Source organism: Primulina eburnea, chromosome 8, assembly GCF_022965805.1.
Source record: "Primulina eburnea isolate SZY01 chromosome 8, ASM2296580v1, whole genome shotgun sequence".
Classification (NCBI taxonomy): domain Eukaryota; kingdom Viridiplantae; phylum Streptophyta; class Magnoliopsida; order Lamiales; family Gesneriaceae; genus Primulina; species Primulina eburnea.
In genome coordinates, this window is record NC_133108.1 from 646900 (window position 1) to 669457 (window position 22558).

At 35.4% G+C, this 22558-nt stretch overlaps 5 protein-coding genes across 9 annotated transcripts; 3 read left to right on the forward strand and 2 right to left on the reverse strand.

Moving 5' to 3' along the window:
• Positions 1 to 225: 225 nt before the first annotated feature.
• LOC140838153 (F-box only protein 8-like) lies at positions 226 to 2200 on the reverse strand. The gene is made up of 2 exons (XM_073204249.1): positions 2097 to 2200; positions 226 to 1564 (listed from the first exon to the last, which is right to left on the reverse strand). Exon 2 carries the CDS (start codon positions 1542 to 1544, stop codon positions 387 to 389), a length of 1158 nt encoding a protein of 385 aa, XP_073060350.1. The 5' UTR covers positions 1545 to 1564; positions 2097 to 2200; the 3' UTR covers positions 226 to 386.
• Positions 2201 to 4462: 2262 nt separating this feature from the next.
• On the forward strand, positions 4463 to 6624 carry LOC140838154 (probable pectate lyase P59). Its single transcript, XM_073204250.1, has 4 exons — positions 4463 to 4824; positions 5111 to 5795; positions 5889 to 6134; positions 6238 to 6624. The coding sequence occupies exons 1-4, from the start codon at positions 4628 to 4630 to the stop codon at positions 6463 to 6465; spliced, it is 1356 nt and encodes a 451-aa protein (XP_073060351.1). The 5' UTR covers positions 4463 to 4627; the 3' UTR covers positions 6466 to 6624.
• Positions 6625 to 8392: 1768 nt separating this feature from the next.
• Positions 8393 to 11436, forward strand: LOC140838155 (plant cysteine oxidase 2). Of its 3 annotated transcripts, none has more exons than XM_073204253.1 (5): positions 8393 to 8985; positions 9509 to 9618; positions 9700 to 9865; positions 10501 to 10719; positions 10974 to 11436. In XM_073204253.1, the coding sequence occupies exons 1-5, from the start codon at positions 8808 to 8810 to the stop codon at positions 11099 to 11101; spliced, it is 801 nt and encodes a 266-aa protein (XP_073060354.1). In that variant the 5' UTR covers positions 8393 to 8807; the 3' UTR covers positions 11102 to 11436. The 3 variants fall into 3 exon arrangements, with proteins under 3 accessions (XP_073060354.1, XP_073060355.1, XP_073060353.1); XM_073204254.1 differs by having other exon boundaries at positions 8394 to 8937; positions 10968 to 11435; XM_073204252.1 differs by having other exon boundaries at positions 8400 to 8985; positions 10968 to 11431.
• A 315-nt stretch (positions 11437 to 11751) lies between these two features.
• Positions 11752 to 16787, reverse strand: LOC140838156 (translation factor GUF1 homolog, mitochondrial). 3 transcript variants are annotated; one of them, XM_073204255.1, is made up of 12 exons: positions 16300 to 16787; positions 14860 to 15589; positions 14476 to 14632; positions 14345 to 14399; positions 13759 to 13826; positions 13568 to 13672; positions 13382 to 13453; positions 12967 to 13080; positions 12692 to 12832; positions 12555 to 12614; positions 12168 to 12332; positions 11752 to 12036 (listed from the first exon to the last, which is right to left on the reverse strand). In XM_073204255.1, the coding sequence occupies exons 1-12, from the start codon at positions 16612 to 16614 to the stop codon at positions 12024 to 12026; spliced, it is 1995 nt and encodes a 664-aa protein (XP_073060356.1). In that variant the 5' UTR covers positions 16615 to 16787; the 3' UTR covers positions 11752 to 12023. The 3 variants fall into 3 exon arrangements, with proteins under 3 accessions (XP_073060356.1, XP_073060357.1, XP_073060358.1); XM_073204256.1 differs by having other exon boundaries at positions 11752 to 12033; positions 16300 to 16786; XM_073204257.1 differs by having other exon boundaries at positions 14860 to 15585; positions 16300 to 16439.
• A 3108-nt stretch (positions 16788 to 19895) lies between these two features.
• On the forward strand, positions 19896 to 22450 carry LOC140838157 (uncharacterized). Its single transcript, XM_073204258.1, has 5 exons — positions 19896 to 20283; positions 20382 to 20431; positions 21267 to 21390; positions 21506 to 21613; positions 21683 to 22450. Exons 1-5 carry the CDS (start codon positions 20052 to 20054, stop codon positions 22312 to 22314), a joined length of 1146 nt encoding a protein of 381 aa, XP_073060359.1. The 5' UTR covers positions 19896 to 20051; the 3' UTR covers positions 22315 to 22450.
• Positions 22451 to 22558: the final 108 nt, after the last annotated feature.

The window sequence follows — 22558 nt, forward strand, 5'->3', positions numbered from 1 at the left end:
AAAAAATTTCTTGGAAATTAGATAAGAAATGATAGTTATAGATGTGGGCTACAAATGTACTAAAATCGGTGGTCAAAAACTTTTTTTATTAAATAAAACCCATAGCTTCCAGGTCGGCCCAATCCGGGCTAGAACGGGCTGTGCTTTCCATTCTTCCAATCAGAAATACGTTAGTGAGACTGGGGATTATGATGGAAAACTTGAATGCAAATGTACTAATCGAGGAAAACAAATTCAAGACTCTATGCTGTCGACCACAAGCGCTGACCGAAATTCAACTGTTTTGAGATTCTTTGCCACTTTAGTTTCAACCATTCTTATATGTAACAAATCTACACACTTAGAAAACAAGATGCAACATGCATGCAGATATCATTATCTACCAGTTACCGGCTTCTTCTGAGTAAATCTTTGATAGAATCAGAAGACGGATCCCACTGCATGCACTTGAGCCCCTCTCCGTTTATCGAAACAAGGCTCTCCTTGTAAAAGAATACCCAATAAATGAAAAAACCATTCTCCCTTCTTCGCGTTTCAAGAGTCCTTAATTTCTTCGTATTAATAGTATACACAGTCAAGTGCGAACTTCCAGTTTCCAGTAAGAGTTCAGTGTCCCTCCAGAAACCAAGGGGCCATTTAAGGTCTTCAAAAGGGCCAACATTCAAACATTTAATCCAGCAGCTTTCCTCCTTCAACACCCATATGTCAACACATTTATCATTCCTATCTAAATCACACGATATTAGGGCCACTGAATCACCGTACAAAGCAAGGTCCCCTCCTCTAGCTTTGATACAATCTGGCACTTTTATTTCACGAAACGTCTCAAGGCTCATGTCAAAAGCAAGTATGGAGACATCCTGGTCGTTAAGCTCTGTGAACCAGTAATAAACCCCATTCAAGTACGTGTTACACAGGGACTTGTAAGAACAATGACCTGAGTTTGCCAAATCCACGTCCTCAAAATGTCTCCAAGAATCACTCCTCAAGCTGTAGATAGAAACAATGGAAGGATCATGAGGAATATCCAGTTCATCATTCCAGAAATACTGGATCGAAATGACCTTATAATCTTTGCCAGACTCGTCCCATCCAATCCCAAGCAGATCATCATATGGAGATAAATGGGGTTTAACATCCGGATGAAGTAAAGGGATGGGCCTAAGCTGTCTCATGGATGGATTCAACAAAGCCATGTTTCCCGACCTACCAACCACCAAAAATAAGCCATCCACAGGTCCCAGAAGAGATCCAACTGTAATGGGCATTTGAAGATGATCAGGTTCTTCGAATCCACAAAATGTTTCATCACGAAACAAGGCATAGGCATATTCATCGGTGTCAGGTGTATAATTGCGAACAAGTAGGCGCTCTGGATTACTCTTGTGATTGAAATGCCGTTTGACAAAGCCTGGGCTTTCGATGAGAGTGCACCAATACTTGGAAACACACTTGAATTGCAACAGTGTCTTCACAGGCAACCTCAATACAATGTCGAGCATCACGTCTTCAGGTAAGTAACCATGATTTGTGGTGCTTGCCATATAGACCACTTTTATAAGTTCTGTTGAACCTAAAAAGCTAATCACACCTCTAGGGATAGTACAGGAAATGGTACCAAATATACGACCACAGGAAAAAAATCTCCAATCAAGAAATACAAGGGTAAGAAAAAGACACTTGATTACTCACAATCAACAGCAATAAGCAATTTTTTTTTTTAAAAAAAGTTCGTGCATACATACTATGGGTATATTACTGCATATGTTCACCAGTAATCACTGATATAATTCAACAAAACATTTCTACATCAAGCCAATTTTTTTCCCACGTACATAATACATTAACAAACAGAATAGCAGATAATTCGCACCCAACACCTTAAAGGGCGTGTAAAAAATCACCGTGTTTCCTCCGATCCAATTCAGGACGACTGAATCTTAATTAGCAAAATCGATATCGTATGGCTAAACGATTGGCCCAAAAGAGGGGAAAACTAGAAGATCGAGAAACATTCTGCGATCAAGTAAAATTTTGTAAATAAAAAAAAATGAGGGCCGAAAGAGATTAAGAATTACTGTATTGAATCACCGTACGTAAGCACGAGGAGCGAGTCGATCGGGAAGGCTACGGGCGAAAGGGCAAGGTGAGCAACATTCTACGAAGTCAATATTCTGTTTTAGTGAAATGGCACCACGCCGAAATAAATTATATTTATTTATCATTAAATGTGATATATATTCTTTTTAATTATTTCATTAAATTAACCAATGAATTAATCTTTTTTTCTTTTTCAGATTCAATTATTTCGGAACTAAATAAATAAAGATCTTCATCATAAATTATGTAACAACAAATACAAATTGAATTGAGTTCAAACCATTGTGGTGCGGTATGTAAGAAAAAATATGTAGAAAATGACGACGGTCATAATCTACAATTTTGAAAAATAGTATATGTACCGCCTCAATTTTAGAAAATTGAGACATGCATACGTCTCTTTTTTTGACAATAAGGCTTCCGCAGTCACTCATTGATGGTATGAGAAGCCTCTAAATAACGTGGATTGAGGTCTATAAACACACACCTCATAAGAACAAAATACATCATCTACAGAGAATGTTGGAATGCTTAGAAGATTTCAATCGGAGGAAAACTTACAAATTATTTAAATGACCGGAGGTAACGCTCGATCTGTTTCCAGCATATTGTTTATCAATTTTATAAATGTTTAGAAACATGAATTTTTGAAAAAAAAAAATCTAACATTTGATATCATAGCCGTGATACATCTGCCTTGAAAAATAGATGTCTACATTTTTCTGAAATTTATATATAATCAAGCCTTCGGAAATTTGATTCTCAAATTTTGATATGAGTTGAGTAAAAAAAAATGGAAAAATTTACTGGCAAATATTTGGTGTACTGGCAAATGCTTGGATAGTTTAGAAATCGCCTATAATACTTCTTACATGACCATCCAATTAGTATGATGCAAAAGCATTGCCATAATTTGTAATTTGGGACTTCTTGCAGGTTATATCCTTGTCAGATATGTAGGAAGTGGTATGGATTTAAAAAAAAAAAGATTAGTTAGATTTTGTGCTTAGGTTTGGTGAATCACCTTACACATGATATCCATGTGTGATCGATGTTCTTTATAAAGAAAGATAGGCACTTGGAGACAAGTTGAGTTAATTTATTTAAAATTCTTAAAAATTCCAAATTATATATCGTCTTATAAGTTTTGAAAGATTAATCTTCTGTATTGTGTTCAGTTTAATCTTCTTTATTGCTCAAACACGAGAAGAGTTTTTTGAAAATTCGAATTAAATTTAAAGTTTGAATGAAAATTATAGCTTATAAAGGTGAGAGTGTTTTTTAGTCCTCCACATTTTTGAGTTAGTTCTTGTTTGTGATTGTGGACGTATATTGTCTTTCACCATTCTTGATTTAATTGGAGATTTTTGGCTCTTATATTCTTGAGTTAATTGAACGTAAATCTTGCAAACTTTTTATGTATATTTTGGAGTCTATAAATAATATGTTCATTTCCTCAATCTATATATATAAAAAATATATTTTTCATAAACACAATCAAAATCCAACTCAACCATTCTCTTGCATTTCAGCTTTTCATTTGGCCTACGTTAAATTTTGGTAGTAAAGTGATTGTACATTTTCAGTTTGCTGTGTAGTTATTTCGTACTAAGTTGTCACATAGTTTTGTCATTGTATCTTGAGAAACAGTAGTCCGTCCTGATCCTCGAAGCACCTTCGGAGGAGACAAATATGTTTTAGAAAACCGTACATTATATATGTCTAAGTTTGATATATTGGTTTTCTATTGTTTTACACGGTCGATTTTATACTTTTAGTTGCATATTGCTTTTGTTTAGTGCTATGTTTGTATCTATACGATCTTACTTTCGTTTACTGGTCTATAACTATTGTATTCATACTTCGAATTTTAGCATTTTGGCTAATAGATTTGATTAGCAATATAACTTGAAGGTTTGATAATATGTATGTGATGTTCAAATACACATAATATAGATGAAGCATAATTCAAGTGATCATGTAAAAAATAACTCTAAACCCAAACCTTAAACAATAAGAAGTATTATTATTTTAAAATATTTACATCCAAAATACATAACCTCTTCACCTTTATATAAGGAATAATTTTTAATCCCATCCGCTAATATGACTACAAGCATATATACACCTCTAGTCCTGCAAATAAATAAAAGTCTCAACCCAAAAATTCAGGACAAATTTATTTAAATGATAACAATAAACATATACCAGTAGAATTTATCTTCAACCACTAAAATGTGTGATCGTACACACAACCTGATAGCCATTGGAAGCAAGTGGTTACCCTCTATCATCGCAAAGGTTGTCTCATCAAACAATTCCTTATTTAAAACAATTTATTACAACACAATCACATATTCTTGAGTTGATTTTTTATATCCTTAAGAAGTAAGAATCCCAAGTATCTTGAGTGTTGTTCGGTCTGGTCGACTAGATCACAGGGTCTGAACCCGAAGAGCTAAAGGGTTCGGCCCCGTTCCAGACCGGTGATATCTAAAAAAAAAAAGAATAAAGAAAATATACCAAGATGGGCGGCATTAAATTTAATTCGTTAATCGTCTTGTTTTATGCTTTTGCTTCGTTTCTTCCCACCCTGAGAGCTAATTTCGCAGAGTTTGATGAGTTCTGGCAAAGGCGAGCCGCCGAGGCCTGGAATCGAACGCTGGAATCTTACGAGGAAGAACCCCATAAAATAGTTAGCCACTTGAATATGAATGTCCACAGGTATGTACGTACCAATAGTTTTCACTACTTCTATTGTCGATAGACGATAATATCTTCCAAAGTTACAAATCCACTTTTCAAAGAAGTTTTTCCTTTCCATCGTCGCATTATTCTTGGAAAATATAAACGCGACAAACCATTTCTCAAAATTCAGAAGTCCTCATTCTTATTCATATTAAAATAATCAAATCAAACATTCTTTCAAATAATAAAATAACTCATTGATATGTATCCTCGTGATATGTATATATATAATTCCTTGCTCGATGCATGTTTTTTTTATCAGGACATTGAAAGAAATAGGACTGGACGACCATTCGAGCTCAAATAATAGCACGAGAAGACATCTAGGAAAGAGTTCCTACAGCGGCCCATGCCAGGCTACCAATCCCATCGACAGGTGCTGGAGATGCCAGCCCAATTGGGCCTCCAACCGGTTCAGGCTCGCAGACTGCGGGTTAGGCTTTGGCTACAAGGCGAAGGGGGGAAAGAACGGCAAGATCTACGTGGTGACTGACTCCTCGGACGACAATGTCTTAAACCCGAAACCAGGGACTCTACGCTACGCGGTGATCCAGAAGGAGCCACTCTGGATCATATTCGAGCGCGACATGATCATCAGGCTCTCGCAGGAGCTGATCATGGAGAGCAACAAGACCATAGATGCTCGTGGGGCGAGGGTTCACATCGCTAATGGCGCGGGGATCACGATTCAGTACGTGAGCAATGTGATCATACATGGGTTGAGGATTCATGACATTGTTCAAGGGAGTGGGGGCTTGGTGAGGGACTCCGTGGATCATTTCGGGTTGAGGACGAGGAGTGATGGTGATGGGATCTCCATTTTCGGGGCTCAGGATATATGGATCGATCATGTGTCGATGACAAATTGCTACGACGGCCTTATAGATGCGATCATGGGCTCGACTGGCATCACCATCTCCAACGGCCATTTCACCGATCACAACGAGGTGACGTACTCGAAACTATCAAGTCAAATGATCATTTTAGAATCCAGAAACAAAAAAAGATACTAATCGATCGAGTTTGCTGCGTGCATGCAGGCGATGCTTTTTGGGGCGAGCGACAGCCACTCTCAAGACGCGATAATGCAGATAACGGTGGCATTCAACCACTTCGGTAAGAGAATGGTGCAGAGAATGCCACGGTGCAGATGGGGTTATTTCCACGTCGTGAACAACGACTACACGCACTGGAACATGTATGCCATCGGTGGTAGCCAGCACCCTACCATTATCAGCCAGGGAAACCGGTTCATCGCCCCTCCCGAAAACCCTTACGCCAAGGAGGTACGCTAGACAAAACTATCCTGGATTTGATCCAAACAAAGTTTTATACTTAAATAACTCTTTTAAAAAAAAATTTTAAATGAAAATGAAAATGAAAATGTAGGTTACAAAGAGAGACTATGCACCAGAATCAGTGTGGAAACAGTGGACATGGAGATCAGAGGGTGATCTTTTCTTGAGAGGAGCATTCTTTGTTCAATCCGGTGACCCAAACTGGTCCAGCAAACATCCCGAGAAATTCGACAAGATATCGGCTGCTCCTGCAACGCTCGTAGCAGAAATGACCAAGTTTGCCGGTTGGCTCAACTGCAGGCCGGGGGTACCATGTTAGAAAACTGCTGCATGCATGCATGCCCTGAATTTGATTTATTTTGTCGATGCGTACAGCAATAGAGACGAAGAAAGGGATTATATATGGATAGAGCAATGTCATCTTGTGTGCCAATCATGCAATATATTATATTCATTTATTTACTTTTTTGTTGTTTTAATTATTTTATTTTGTGAATAGAGGAGATTGTATCGATCTTGGTTTACTTAAGAATTTTTGTGAATTTTTAAAATGATATTTTTATTCACTTTTAAATATATAGCAAACTCTTTAATTGTTTGTACTAATTTAATAGTTTGGTCACAAAAAACAGCATACAATTTATACAAAATATTTAATATCCTATAATTTTATAAATGGATAACATGCGTGTTGAATAGTCGATTTTATATAAATATTCTCGTTCAAAAAAATTAAATTTATATTTTAATTCTGATTTTTAATAAGTCATTTTAGAAAATTTTGACAAAATTTAAATTTTTCATGCAAAAAAATTAAATAAATACGGAGTTATTTTCAAGATTTTAAAGATAAACCTTGATTTTCAACAACTACAATAGTATAATTTTAAATTTACGAAAAATTCCTAGAACTGGAGCTTACATTTTTATTTAATTTATTTGTTTATGTAAAAAAGAAACTCAAAATTACGTTATAATTAATGCATATTAAATATCACATAATCTCAGGTGAGATAAATATTCTATTTGAGTCACATGAAAAAATATTATTTTTTATGTCAAGTATTATTTTTATTGTAAATTTACGATAAAGTTGTCACGTCTCCGCGAAACCGTCTCACAATATACATACTTATTAAATATACCTAAATACTAGTTATAAATTGCAAGTGATCCCTAGAATCCAGCCCCACGCGTATAAAAGCAGTTTAAATTAAATTCTAGATCAAATATTGTACTATTCAAAAGACCATAATAAATTTGTAATACATTTTTCATAAATATATTTTAAACTAATTGAGTTTTCAAGATTAATTCTATTATGATTTTAAAATTTGTTTTCATTATTAAAGGAAGTGAATTGGAATTTTAATAATTCAACCTAAAATTTGGCCCAAAACAATAGTTGCAGCTGAATTTATTTATATCAGTTATCAGGCCCCTGAAAATAAAACCTTAAACTTGTCAAATATGGGAAATTTTTTATTTGTTTTTCCATTAAAAAAATATTAAAGATACATTAACTTCTTACATAGTCGGATCCAATATTAGTGAGTGCATTCAATCTAAAATTTTGATGATTTTTGCTGAATTTTTTAAATAATAAACTTTTGTGGGTTCGATGTATTTTTATTGACTTTTACATAACCTCACATGTTTACAAAAAGATTTATGTAGATTTATGTATATATTTTTTGCAAGATTTTTACAGATTATTGTAAACTTTTTATATAGAATTTTGTACCTAATTATAATAAAATTACTTGACATATATAACATATTCAGTTTGATTTAGTTTTTTAAAATTTATATTAGTAAATAAACTTAATTATTTAAAAGTTAAATCATTTAATTCTTTTATATATATATATATATATATATATATATATATATATATATACTTGAGTTTATATATATGTTTGTAAAAATTTTAAAATACATCACTGTATTAATAATATTAAGAAAAAATTTATAAAATAAACCTAGTCATATAACTAAAATTAATGGTAACTTTTTTAAATAAATAAATTTTAAAATTTTATTAATTTTGAACTAAAAATGATTTTTAAATTTTTTTAACATTTTTAATTAATTTGTTAACTTTATATTTTTTACATAGCAAGAAATAATATTCTTTTCACACATAATAATCATAAAAAATATTAGATTGAATACACCTATCTTGATCTTAAAGGAGAATTGGGAAAAGATATAAAAAAAAAATTAGAAAAAAAATACAATCCGCTCTCTGAACAGCCCATGGGAAAGTTTAAACAGGCCCCTGGTTTTCCTTCCAACTATTCTGCATACCAACTGTATATGTACCATCATTTCCATCTTCCACAAATCTGTCAAAACTTTTCATTTCATTACCGAGTACAACTTTACTGTTGTGTTGGAACTGAATCTGTGTTGTTATCTATAGATATATATAGACTACGCAGATTCTGTTTTCCCCTCCCCTGTTTGTTGAGTTCCCTGTTTTCTTGAGTACAAAAGGCCGCCTTTTTCTTTCTTTTTTTTATAGAGATTTTAGATCAGAAATTTGTCCAGTTTCCAGAATTTTGATTTGGTTGAAATACCCATATCGAGCTTTGTTCAATTTTGTTTTTCTGAATTTTATCATCAGCCCAAGATTTTTGGAACTTTTGTGGCTTTTTTATGCAAATGGGGATGGAACAAAACGGTAGTGGTAGAAAAGGTAATAAAGATAAGCGGAGACAGAAGAGACTGTCCCCTGTTCAAAGACTGTATGAGACTTGCAAGGAAGTGTTTGCCGATTGTTCCCCCGGTATTGTTCCATCGCCTCAAAACGTTGAAAAGCTTGCTGCTGTTCTGGGTATTCATAGCCTTTTTTGCCTTCTTCATTCATTCATTCTTGTTTTAACGTAGAAATGACATACCTTTTGGTTTTCTTATAAAGGAAGCTTGGCATGGTATATACTAAATCCTTGTGTTTTGTCTTTAGAGATTCTGACAATAAAAAATTCAATCTTGGTTACTTTGAATCTTGCTTGTTACTGAATTAGAATTCAAAGATGAGTTGCAATCGCTTTTAGGTATATCTGATTTCTGTCTCTTGATATCAACAAAATTATAGTTTGCGTGGTATTATTTTAAATGAATCTTGTTTCATTGTCTTCAAAGGATCATCTTGAATTAAGGTAATTAAGTATGAATTCTAATCTTTTCGTGTTTTCAGATATGCTTTCATTGCTTTCTTTGGATGCTGTCTCAATGATTTTAGGCTTATAAAATATACAAAGAACCTAATTCCTGTGTGCTTGAAGATATGCAAACCGCTGGTTTATGTACTCTTGGCTCGAATTCTACCGGGCTAATAAAATTTCGTACCCTTGCAGACCAGATGACTCAAGCGGATGTTGGCTTGAGTCCTAATATGCGGTTTTTCGACAATGATAGAGCTCCGATCATAACCTACCTGCACCTCCACGAGTGCGATAGATTCTCCGTATGTAATCTGCTGCTTCGCTCTTTATTCCCCCCGCAATCCTAATGGTCGATATTTATTGTCTTGAATGAATGATTCCAGATTGGAATTTTCTGCTTGCCACCGAAAAGTGTCATTCCGCTACATAACCATCCTGGAATGACAGTTTTTAGTAAGCTTCTCTTTGGAAAAATGCATTACAAGTCATATGACTGGTGGAATGAGATGGATGCTAACATTGATGCCGCAACTGCCCACGCTCTGCAGAGTAAGTTAACCGACCATCAATCAGGTGCAAGGAAGGTTGTCATCCAGCCAATGAGGAAAAAAATTTGAACTTGAATGCCTCCAAAAATGCATTAAATACAGTACAAAGCTCCCTCCTCCATGTTTCGATGCTTTCTTGTATAGTACAGGACATGACAGATGTTAAGACTTTTGTGGATGAGTTTAGGTGCAAAGGTCTCCCCATAACAAGTCTGGGAAAGTGAAATTTATCTGTCCTCCAATTGATTAGTGAAACTAACAGTTTTCCAAGAAGAATGCGACAGCTCAGCTTTATGCTGGCTTGTCACATTTGGAATTTTAGTTAGTTAATTTACTGCTGTCTAAACATAAGTCATACCTACCTTTGGTCCCTCCCACTTTTTTGCTTTTTCAGAAAACATCGCGCACCCAACGATTCAAGCCTTTTGAAATCAGGAAAGGGGAATGATGTTGCATAGAATTTACATCCACCTCGACAGTAGCCACATTTCCATCCTAGACCAACATCTTTTAATCTTATGCGTTTAATCCAAAGTTATTTATGATTGGTTCTTATAATTATTGAATTACGACCGGATGTACACACATGCGTGTTGAAAAGTGTGAATGATAATTTTATCATATTTGATCGTGCAGGCGATGCTAATGGATTACGTCTAGCAAAGCTCAAGGTGGACTCCCAGTTCACTGCTCCTTGTGAAACGTCGATTCTGTATCCGGCTCATGGAGGCAACATGCACATCCTAACAGCCAAGACTGCATGTGCAGTACTAGATGTGCTTGGCCCTCCATACTGTGATCCCGAGGGTCGTCATTGTCAATACTACCATGAGTTCCCATTAAACAATTTTCCGGGTATAACATTTTAGTAATTGTGGAGGGGTGGATTTAGAAAGTCGAGTGGGTGGGGGGACTGATGATGTATTTTGGATAATTCGTGGATTGCCAAAAGAAATTACGTGTAAAAAATTAGAAGTTTTTTTATCCGGGCAGTGATCCCCCTTCGCACTCGCTACTGAATCCACCCCTCAACTCTTGCATGCATTTCCATATTACCATGGTTGGTAGTTTAATGCTCATTTTCGTTACACGTTGTCGTTCAGATTCAGTGGAGAGCTGCCGACTTGTACCTGAGGAAGAACAGGACGAGTTTGCATGGCTCATGGAGAGGGAAAAACCGGAAGATTTCTACGTAGTTGGCGTGTCATATAAGGGACCAAAGATAGCAACAAACTAAGATAGTTGCATTGCTGCTTCTGTTTCTTTTCACTTTTGTTCTTTGTTTCACACCGGATAAGAATATGCTAGTTTTCCTGATCTCAGGACAGTTTTATGTATATAATTAGATAAGATTAAACCTTAAAAAAAACATTTGTTGACTTGTTAAATTCGGTTTGCCAAGTCCGCCGCTGCAGAGGTCATGGCTAATTTTATAGTTCTCGATAGAATCCATTTGATGTAGTTAATGTAAGCCTTAGAATTGGCAACACAATTTTTTTTTCTTTTTGGATAGAAATGTAAAGAGAAGGAATCCATGTAGTCTACCTCATATTATTGAGAGAACAAAGTTTGAACATTTCTTTTTGTTTTTTGTTTTTATCAATGAGGTCGACAACGAGAATTTTATGATAATCCTCCATTGGAATTTTGAACTTTCTTCGTTGTTATCATCTTATTCTAAATTTCTGCACGATCATTATAAGATCGATAAGGTTTATTATATTGAATAGGCCGTGATGGTATATATTTGCCGTCATAATCGCTTGATAGAGTTGTCCCGAGGGCAAACTAAAGGTGAACCTTCATGTACAGTCCAAAATCGGCCCCTTTCCCACCGTTACCCTCGACCTCACCACCAATTCATCCACCACATCAAGTAGACATTCGAGCTCGTAATAACCCAAAAAATTTCAACGAGTCAAGGCTTTTTTCTTCATGAAATCTAACATGGGATCTTCAGTTTGGGGGCACTGGGGATGTTTTTAGAACTTAAAACTTATGACAGTTATCATCCTTTGCAGCTAGGAAAATTAACCCAAGAAAAAAATTAATAAACTTTCTCGGATTTATATTTTATCCAAGCTGCTTCCTCCCAGGAGGCACCAACAGAATCATTTACATTTGATCCAAGTTCTCTATCCGAAATAGCTGCCGCAATATCATCGGTGGCTGCTAATTGTGGTGCAAAAATATCAAACAGTGAGAAAGTAGAATTTTTTTTGCCAAAACTAAAAGTTGGATGTGACATTAGCATCTGATAAAAAAAGAGTAAATAACATCCCCTTGTATGACAGGGTCCATACCATGAACTCTTCAATAGCTCGTGAAAGGCCTCCTGTGGTATGTCAACGGACCCAACACGTTTCATGCGCTTTTTTCCTTCCTTTTGCTTTTCCAATAATTTTTTCTTCCTAGTAACATCACCACCATAGCATTTTGCAAGAACATTTTTCCTCATTGCCGATATCCTAAAAATATGCAAGGAAGAGTTATAGGCTCACCGCTCACATAAAATGAATCATTTAAACTTTAACACATCCTGAATTCTATAAATAGTGAGGTGTGGGGGAGTTGGAATTGTTGAACTGTTGAAAATCAAAGGGTACTATCACAAGAAGTTGTGTATAAGATTAACCAAAACAGGCATATATTATGAGAATTTTGTTAAAGGAATTTTTAAAACTACTCACGTTTCCCTGGCAATGACCTTGGACCCAATAGCAGCTTGGATGATTATCTCAAACATTTGCCTGTTCAACAATGTACTACGATAGTCTCCACAACAAAGCACAAATCAAATATAATGGCTAATGATATTGATCATTACCTGTCAATGAATTTTTTCAGCTTCTCCACTAGTTCACGGCCAACTCTTTGGGCCTTTGATCTGTGAATTATAGAGGCCATAGCATCAACTGGTTGTCCATTTAACAGGATATCAACTTTCACCAGATCAGAGGCCTGATAGCTGTCAAAAGAACCAGTTGTTGACATCTAATTCTATTGAAGGATACTAATAGATTATGCAGAACTACATACTCCAGAGCCGGTAAAAATAAGAGTAACCCAAAAGGTGCAAGGAAGAAGAGCACTAAAACTCACTCTGCTTCCTCGTAATCAAAAGATGCATATCCTGACGTTATACTCTTCAATTCATTGTAGAAGTCAACAACAATTTCCCTCAAAGGTAATCGATATTTCATGAAAGCTCTCTGACTGCATCAATAAAAAAAACCCAGGGCTAACTAACCGTAGGAACAAGAGAAAAGTAGTTTACCCATGGTAAATAAGATCAGAAATTAATAATCTGCTTATTTTAACCTTTTGGACCAAATTGAGAGCTAAATTTATGATTTAGTTAATCACCGACAGTCTATTCCAACACGGGGTTAGAAGGGTACAAACCAAAGCCAGATTCATGTTAAGCATTTATCATTTTCCTAAATTCTTTGTCAAACTTAAAGCAAGGGTTCAATAGCGAAAACAGCAAGACATTGACCACATTCAAATAAATCACCTGTCAATAAAAGAGTATTCTAACTGCTCCCCTCGCCGTTCCGAGCACAAAGTTATAATGGCACCAACATACCTTCAATCAAAGAAAAGATATTAGTAAACACGCTTAATGGTTAATTCATAGGACAGACTTTTCCAATACATCACATGAAATTATTATCAGAAAATGTAGAGCTTGAGAGCTTACTCACTAGGAATTATAATTGTTGCTATCACAGTCGGTTCCCAACAAGCTGTCACTCGTTGTTTTGGATTTGAAGGCAGTATAGCAGGGTTTTGAATATGTATTTTACTATTCAAAAGGGATAAAACCATCAGTTGCTTTTAAATCGTTGAAAGAAAAAAGTAAAGTTAAGAGTTTTTGTACAGGCCACTTACCTGCCATCGGAATACTCAAAAATATATGGCACAGTAGGAACAGTGGAAATCACATGAGCTCCATGTTCCTATATTGCGCAACAAAAAGAAAATGTCAAAAAATGAAGGTATTCCAATTGTCAACGCATGAAAAAGGCAGTGACGGTGCTACTTCATTGTATGCAAAATAACATTTGCATTAGTGAGACCCATGCATACCTAAAATTGATGTGCTTTTCATTCTTTCTTGACAGATGATAATATCAAGTGCACTAAAGAATTGCTTTCCTTATTCCACCTCAAGAAAATGGAAGGAAAAATATTCACATTCCAAAAATAAGTGAAACAGTCCAACTCATGAAAAACAAGTTCTGAGTATATTGTTCACTGTAAGTCGCATATATTCATCAGCAATATAGGAATTGTGCAACATACCATTTGAAAAGGATAAATATCCTGAGAAAATATGATGATTTTCGTATGTCAACATATGAGATTTTTCTCTAAGAGAACATTCAATGGCAATCTCTGAAGGTAGTTTAAGTGATGAACAGTTTATGAATGTTGCTTCAGTTTCTGCAGAACATATATAAGTGAAACACAATACCTGTTCAAGACGTTGATGAAAAACATCCATGTGGAGCAAGCCAAGGAAACCACATCTGATGGAAACTAGAAGTTGTCAAAACTAGAACTAACACGTAGAATGTTTTAACAATCAATGCAATTTACACTCACCTGAAGCCCAAGCCAAGTGCCGTGCTACTCTCTTTGGTAACAGAGACACTAGCGTCATTGCAGGTTAATCTTTCGATGGCATGATTAAGAGCTTCGAAATCAGATCCATCAGCAGGATATAGACCAGAAAATACCATATGTTTTACTGGCTTGAAACCTTTCAACATTAACAACCATCTCAATAAAAGAATGATCTAAGTTCATAAAACATAGTGGTAAATACCTGTAGCATAGCAAGAAATACTATAAAAGTGTTGCAAGTTGCAACCAGAGTAACCCAATCAAATTTAATTACACCAATCCAAACAATTCATGAAAAATATTTATTTCCAACTACAAATATACACGTTTCGAAGTAAAACACAAATAAGGTAAAAACTCCACCTGGAAGAGGATCTATAGAGTTTCGTGTATGATAGAGAGTATCTCCAACACGTGCTTCTTTGGTTGAACGCATACCGCTGACGACATATCCAACTTGCCCTGTGAAAAGGACTCCAGTCTGGGTGAGCTCAGGATGCATGATCCCAACATCCAAAACTTCATAAGATTGGCCAGTTGCAGCAGATGAAATTTTATCACCCTTCTGCAGAGCACCATCAAAAACTGCTACATGGCAGATAACTCCTTTGTATTCATCATAGTAAGAATCCAACAAAAGCATTCTTAATGGCGAACTACTCTGCCCTGGAGGAGGAGGTATTCGTTTGATCACAGCAGGAAGGACAGCCTCAAGACCTTGCCCTGTTTTTGCGGATGTTAAAAGAGCTTCGTCTGGATCGAGATCAAACATAGCCTTCAGCTGTGCTTTAACTCGATCTGGGTCAGCTGTTGGTTGATCAATTTTGTTTATGACAGGAATTATTGAGAGGTTTGCTTCAAAAGCAAGATAAAAATTTGCAACTGTTTGTGCCTGGACACCTTGAGCTGCATCCACAACAAGTAGAACACCCTGGCAAGCTGCCAAAGATCTTGAAACTTCATAGTTAAAATCCACGTGCCCAGGCGTGTCAATTAGGTTCAGTAAGAAATTTGTGTCAGTGCCAAGAAGGTCATGTCTATGAAACATAGTTGCTGTCTGGGCCTTAACTGTTATTCCACGTTCTCTCTCTACCTAACGCAATTGATATAAACACAATAAGCACGGGATCTAATAGTCACTGCAAATTAATTTCAACATGCTAAAAACTAATTCTGAATAAGTATAGAAATACGAAAAAATGACCAAAGATCTCATCTCCATAAATAAATCGACAAGAATACAATTACAACATAAACAGAGAGAAGATAAAAATAAGTAAAACATCTTATACTCAAGAACATGGATAAATGAAAATATTCTTCAAAACTTGTGAAACATATACAGATATTACTTTGACAATACAGATAAGAAAGAAACACCTCGAAAAAATTCACATTCTTCATCAACTTCTTATACATTTCCCTCACCCCTCGCAACTAAAAACCAAAACAAAAAAACAATGGAAGTCTGAAGACTAACTATGCCAATGGTTTTCGGTGTGTAAACTGATCCCAAAGATCCCTCATATCATCTCGCGTTACCTTTCAACAGAAAACTCAAATCAAAGCTATTGTCTTTAAATTTTCACTAGGCCACAATCTAACAAACATCTGAAACAGGATGTGCCCCCTTTCAACCACAACGAACTCAAAGTCCCGGCGTTAATTAACACAATAATCCCTTTAATATTGGGCATCACTGCATTAATCCTCACTAGAAAAACCGCATGAAACATAATTATCAGCAAAACATTCAATCCCAACTACAAAAGCTACCAAACAGAAGTAGAAAAATAAAGACACCTGCAACTTATCCAAATACTGCGGCTGGCCATGGCCTTTTCTTATCGTTCCAGTAAGCTCCAAAAGACGGTCAGCCAGCGTTGATTTGCCATGGTCAACATGCGCAATGATCGAAAAGTTGCGAATTTTATCGGGAGGGTACTGACTCAAGTCCACATTCGGATTTTCCCTAGGATATGACCCAAAAAATGTAGTTTGAGTCCAACTCAAGATTGAACTTAAATTGGGAGTGCAGCTCAATCTGCCAGTGCTGAGATAGGAAGGGGTTCTGCCGCATGATTTTAGGATCTTTGATGCTCTGCACAGAGAAGACATGTTTTACTGGGTTAAAGGAAAGCTCGCTGAGTTGCGGGGGTTTCAATTAGGGCTCTCGTTTTTGGCCTTTCGAATCAGGCAAATTCTTATGGCTTGCCAAATGCTCGGCTCTTTCATATGAAAATTGCAACATATTTTTCAAAAAGAAAAGGAAAAAGAGCACCAAATTTTCATTTATTTCAGAAACGAGATTTTTTTTTATTATTATTATTTCAAGTACAGTGACCAGATCAATAGCTTTAAAAATTGACATAGGAACACGAACATAAATTTATCCAAAAAAGAAAAATCATCCAACAAGACACATGTACTCGAAGACCAAGAATTTAGAGGGATCTTAGCCATTTACATTTGCTAATAAGCTACTGCTCTAGTGTTGTTGTCTGCTAAAATTTCATTTGTTCTTGTGCCAGACACACACGCTTACTCTTTTCAAGTTATTATTGATGCCACGCTCTTGCAAAATTACACCAAATTAGAGAATTCACAAATCATCAATCAGTGTCTACTAAGGTAGCAGTCATTATGAAATTTTTCTCATTCATATTTTTAGAGATTGCATCAGTCATGCCATTGATGGTGTATACAGGCCCTGGTTTATATGTTGAACCCGCAAAGAGAACCCCGTTGGAAATGGTCACGGGATTTGTCGTGGCGTTGTAAGGCACAGCGGTCGATCAGAGGATTCTGCCTTCCAGGATCCATTGCGACCCATCAGCCTCCAGTTGTGACCTCATTTGATGGCAAGAGAGTAAAATTCTTCTTCTCGTTGTTGGCTATGTTGGTGTAAACTTTCGTAGGTTGGTCGGCTGCTCCTCCAACCTCGGCAGCCTCTACTTAGTAGTACTCTGTGTCTGTGGGGCCTGCTCCGGATCCCATTGGCACTCCGGACCAAAAGCCTCACCAATAAATAATCATTTAGATCTTACTTTGGGGACTTGTCCACAATCAGAAAATATTGAATAATACGAATCGGGTAATTGTTTGTGAATGATTCCAATCCAAACATATCATTATTTGAGCTAGCGTTCGCTTAAAAGGACTTAAAAGGTGTTTACATCGAGATCATCTTAAATGATAATAATCAAGCAGAAAACATATAGAACTGAAGATAAAACTTAAAGTTGACCAGATTTCGATCAATGTCCATGCATATCCGAGCTGCCTTTTCCAAACAAGCTCTCCCGTCGCACGTTTCACAGATAACCAACAAGTCACCGGCAAAGGTTGGGGTTGTTCTGGATACAGGCGTCGTAACATTGAAAACAGCTGGTGCGGTTGAATCAAGGCTTTCAAATTCTGTTTCCACGCCAGAGACTTTTACTGTCCCATCAACGATTGCAGGCGTCGCGGTTATGTCGTTCCCGCATTGAGTTTCCACTGGAGACGGTGGAAGGGCTGATCCAGATTTCTCCAAGATCTACACATATGGTGTAGCACAACAATGAATACGTTAAGAAATTTTCACCCAACGATCTAAGTTTCCATTCAAAACTTAATCCTTTATTAAATGGATTCTATTTTTCAATAATTATGTGTTAAATAATTTTATTATTGGCTTACCTTGCGTAACAATTTTTTTTTCATTAATTGTCTATTAAATGGATTTTATTTTTTAATAACTGTGTATTAAATAATTTTATAATTACATTAAATATATAAAATTAATAGGTTCTACGTTTTTCCTATTAAGCGCAGTATTTTCTTATATAAAATTATTGTTGTAAATAAAATAATATGAAATTTTTTCATAATATTTATTTTAGATTGGTTGGAGAAAAAATTTATATTTTGTTAAAAAAAACTCTACTATTTTGAACTTACGTGTGCATTAAAATAGTTGAGCTTCTACTTCAAGTCTTCTTCCATTTAAGAAGATTTCTACTAAAAGATTTTTATTTTACAATGTCATTTTACAACTTTGACTTTTTAAGAATCCTCAATTCACTAGAAACTTAGAAACAATATCAACAAATAGCTTATAACAGCTTGAGTAGCACAATGATGATCCTTGGAAGATATGATATGAACTATTGAGTGTGTGCTTAGTAAGCGACTTGAAAATATATAGCTTTAAAAGTGCTCAAATATATTTAAGATGCAGATAAGATAATACGCGAGTTCGAAAGCAAGAGCATGAGTATTTTTTTGAACTGAATCTGCATCTATGTGTAGTTGAAAATCTCCAAAAATCGTATATAATTTTTAAGCCATCACTTGTAGGAAATCCTGATAGAATGACTTTGTCTTTATCATTATCGTATACTACAATAATGTCATTTTAATGTTTACTTTGCTTTTTCGTCTTTAACTTGGGTAACCTCTAAAAAGTAATTTGACTTAAGACATACTAGGAAATTTTCTGTCATATCGAGAGTTAGTGGGACACTGTAATCTTATACCAAATAGGTAGTTTCAAAATGATTGAAAAACAAGTATCATTTTTATTTTGCACATTTTTAACTGACTGTTGGATAGTAACATTCTACAGTGAATGTTTATTTAAAAATTTGTTTCGGTCAAAATTTTAGGTGATTTGCAGGTTGAAAATAACTTGAACGGTGGTCTGGATTTTTCATCGGCATTCAGAAACCTGAAATTACAAACAATTTAGTGGTTGATTTCTTATAACAGCTTGATAATGTTATTTTGTCGATCACAAAGACTTGAGATAGAAAAAAATATTTTGTAAAAATCATTAAATTTATTTATTTCTTCTTTTTTTAAAAAATAATAATAAATGTCATTCACATTCATTCAATTATCAAAATTTCAACGTTTGTTCTTTCCACTCTTGTTGGACCAATCCTGACTCGTTACACATTTCGAATTACTGAATTAGGGGGGAAAATATTTTTTACTATTACTATATTTTCAAAATATACGATATATATCTTATTTAACTTAATTATTTATTTCTTTTAAAAAATATCAGCATAATCATAAAAATACGGTACCATGGAATATTAAAATATGACATCACTTTCAGTCAGACGTGATTAGATAGTAAATCTACAGTATTCTGAAAACAGATATTTTGTTTTGTTGTCTTTGATTTAACTTTTATATTGAGGAGAATAATTTAAATTCTGAAAATATATTTTAGATAAATACTATAAATATTTATCCAAATAACATTGACACTTGAGAAAATCACTTAGACTTGTAAATTTTTCTGTCTTGTAGAGTAGAAAGGAAAAGAGATTGTCATTTACCCTTAAAATCAATACATTTGGTCAAAACAACCAGCCGTTTCTTGATTATTCTTGCACACAAAAATCCCATTAATAAAACAATGTTGACTGACTTAAGGTTCTGACCCGAAGACTTCCCAACCCATCATCGCATTTTTCTATTCCCCGTTACATCCAGAGGGTAGTATCCGACAACAATCCCACTTTTTTTATTCATTTCTTTTTCATGGGATTAAATGTTTTATGCAGTGCCCATTTGTTAATGTCATAAATCTGCTACTTCAAGTAAATCTGGGGCGGCAGTTCTGGGAACATTCAGAAATGTCTAAGATTTTGATCCTGTTTTGTTTCATGTTCTTGAGTTTTGTCAGTGGTTCAAAACTTGGGTTTTATGAGATTAAGAAAGGTGATTTCTCAGTGAAAGTCACCAACTATGGAGCAAGAATCGTCTCTGTTATACTTCCTGATAAGAATGGTGCTCCGATTTTTCCATGTTTCTTGGAATTCATGTTTAATGTTTCAGATTTCTGATTACATGTATATGAAAGAAGCAATTGTTCCATGAATTTTCAGGGAAGTTAGCAGACGTTGTTCTTGGCTATGACACAATCAAAGAGTACATGGTATTTGTGTTTTCATTGTTTGGTTTACATTTTAAAATGCTGATAAATTTCTCATATGAAAAGTGAACTACTGGCTCCAGTCGTAGTCTACAAATTCCAAAAATTTCACATTTCTTACGTTTTCGTGATTCTAGTCATGTATATTTGTTGTAGATGACAGTTATTCTTCAACATCTCAATTTCCTTAATCAGCATGTTTCAAGATTTCAAGTTTTTCCCAAAAAAAAAAAAGATTTCAAGTTTTTTTTTTTTGGTCATAAGTTTTCAAGTTTTCACATGTTTATGATGTTGGAAAAGACCCTTTTTTTGTTTCCATTTGTCGTGATATATATAAGACTCATTGTTCTCCCACCTCAATAATGACTCTGGGTTAGTACTCTTAACAATATGGTACGTGCTTTACTATCCTATTATTTGATCATACAACAAGATAAGTTAATGACCAGGTATTCAATTCAAAGCTGTTAAATGGGTCACTATTTGGTGGCTCTATAGCCTGTTGATGTTATATTGGGCAATCATCCTAAAGAAAATAGGAAAATCCTAACAGACAAATTTGGTTGAGGGAGACTCGAATGTCTACTAAGAAGGCGGAACATGTATGTTTAGATATTTTTTAATAATTTGAGTTTGGGCTTTTGAGCTGCTCGTCCCCACTGTGTTTGCCTCATGTACATAATATCTGGTTCCGGTACTTGCTCAAACACATGATGCGTGTATGTTTTGTTTTATTATGATCGAGGAATGATTGTGTCCAAACAGCACTTTGTAGAACTTTAGCTACCTTAAAAGTTCCCTGGATGCTCCTTACATGGATTTGATCCTATGGCTGCAGAATGATAGCTCTTATTTTGGAGCCATTGTTGGCCGGGTTGCTAATCGTATTGGCGGTGCTAAGTTTGTTCTAAATGGAACTCTATATAATCTTGACGCTAATGAGGGATCTAACATGCTTCACGGTACTATGTTGTTAATCGTTTGTATCTGTCCTTTCCATCTTTTAGTTGTTGGGGAGACATGATACACCTCGCGTACTGTTACTTTTGAATATTTTGTTCTGTAAGTTGCTTACAGGTGGTAAAAAAGGATTCAGCCAAGTTGCTTGGAAGGTGAAGAAGCACAAGAAACATGAAGAATTTCCTTATATCACCTTATCGTATTACAGTGTTGATGGCGAAGAAGGTTAGTAACACAACCCTTTCATTTAACCAGGATCCCAATTTTTCTGTGTCTGAACTCTTGATTCAACAGGATTCCCTGGTGATGTTGAGGCCTCTGTTACATATGCTCTTATTGAACCGTACAAACTAAGTGTAACCATGAAGGCAAAAGTTGTAAAAAAAGCGACTCCTGTGAACCTCGCCCAACACAGCTACTGGAATCTTGGCGGTCATAACAGTGGGAATATACTCTCGAATAAGCTGCAGATATTCGCATCACACATCACGCCTGTTGGCAAACAACTCATACCCACTGGTAAAATTGTATCAGTAGAGAATACTCCTTATGATTTTCGTAAATCCCGTGAAATAAAAGGGCCAATAAAAGATCTACCGGAGGGCTCCAAGGGTTTCGATATCAACTACGTGGTCGATGGTCGTAAAGGGCGAAAAATGAAGCCGGTAGCTGTGGTTTACGATAAGAAGTCTGGAAGAGTGATGCATTTATCAGCGAATGCTCCTGGAGTGCAGTTGTATACCGGTAACTATATTAAAAATGTGACGGGAAAAGGTGGATCTATTTACCAATCTCATGCAGCTTTGTGCTTAGAGACTCAAGGATTTCCCGATTCGGTCAATCACCCAAATTTCCCTTCACAGATTATTAATCCTGGAGAGACGTATGAGCATCGCATGATGTACACCTTTTCGACCAAGAAATGATATTGAAGTTTATGTCAATATATATTATTTGAAACTTAAGATGGGCTGGTTCGCTTTCCTTGCACAATGGAATAAACGGATATTTGCAAAGGGCGACACACTTCTGTTGCCTTTTAATAAGAATTTATGATCCATATGCCAAATGTAGTTTTAGCCTTGGTGATTAATTACGGAAAATCCTATGTATCTAGGAAAATTTGCATTACAGTATAACACGTCAATTTCTTCGTGACTCAAAAATTAT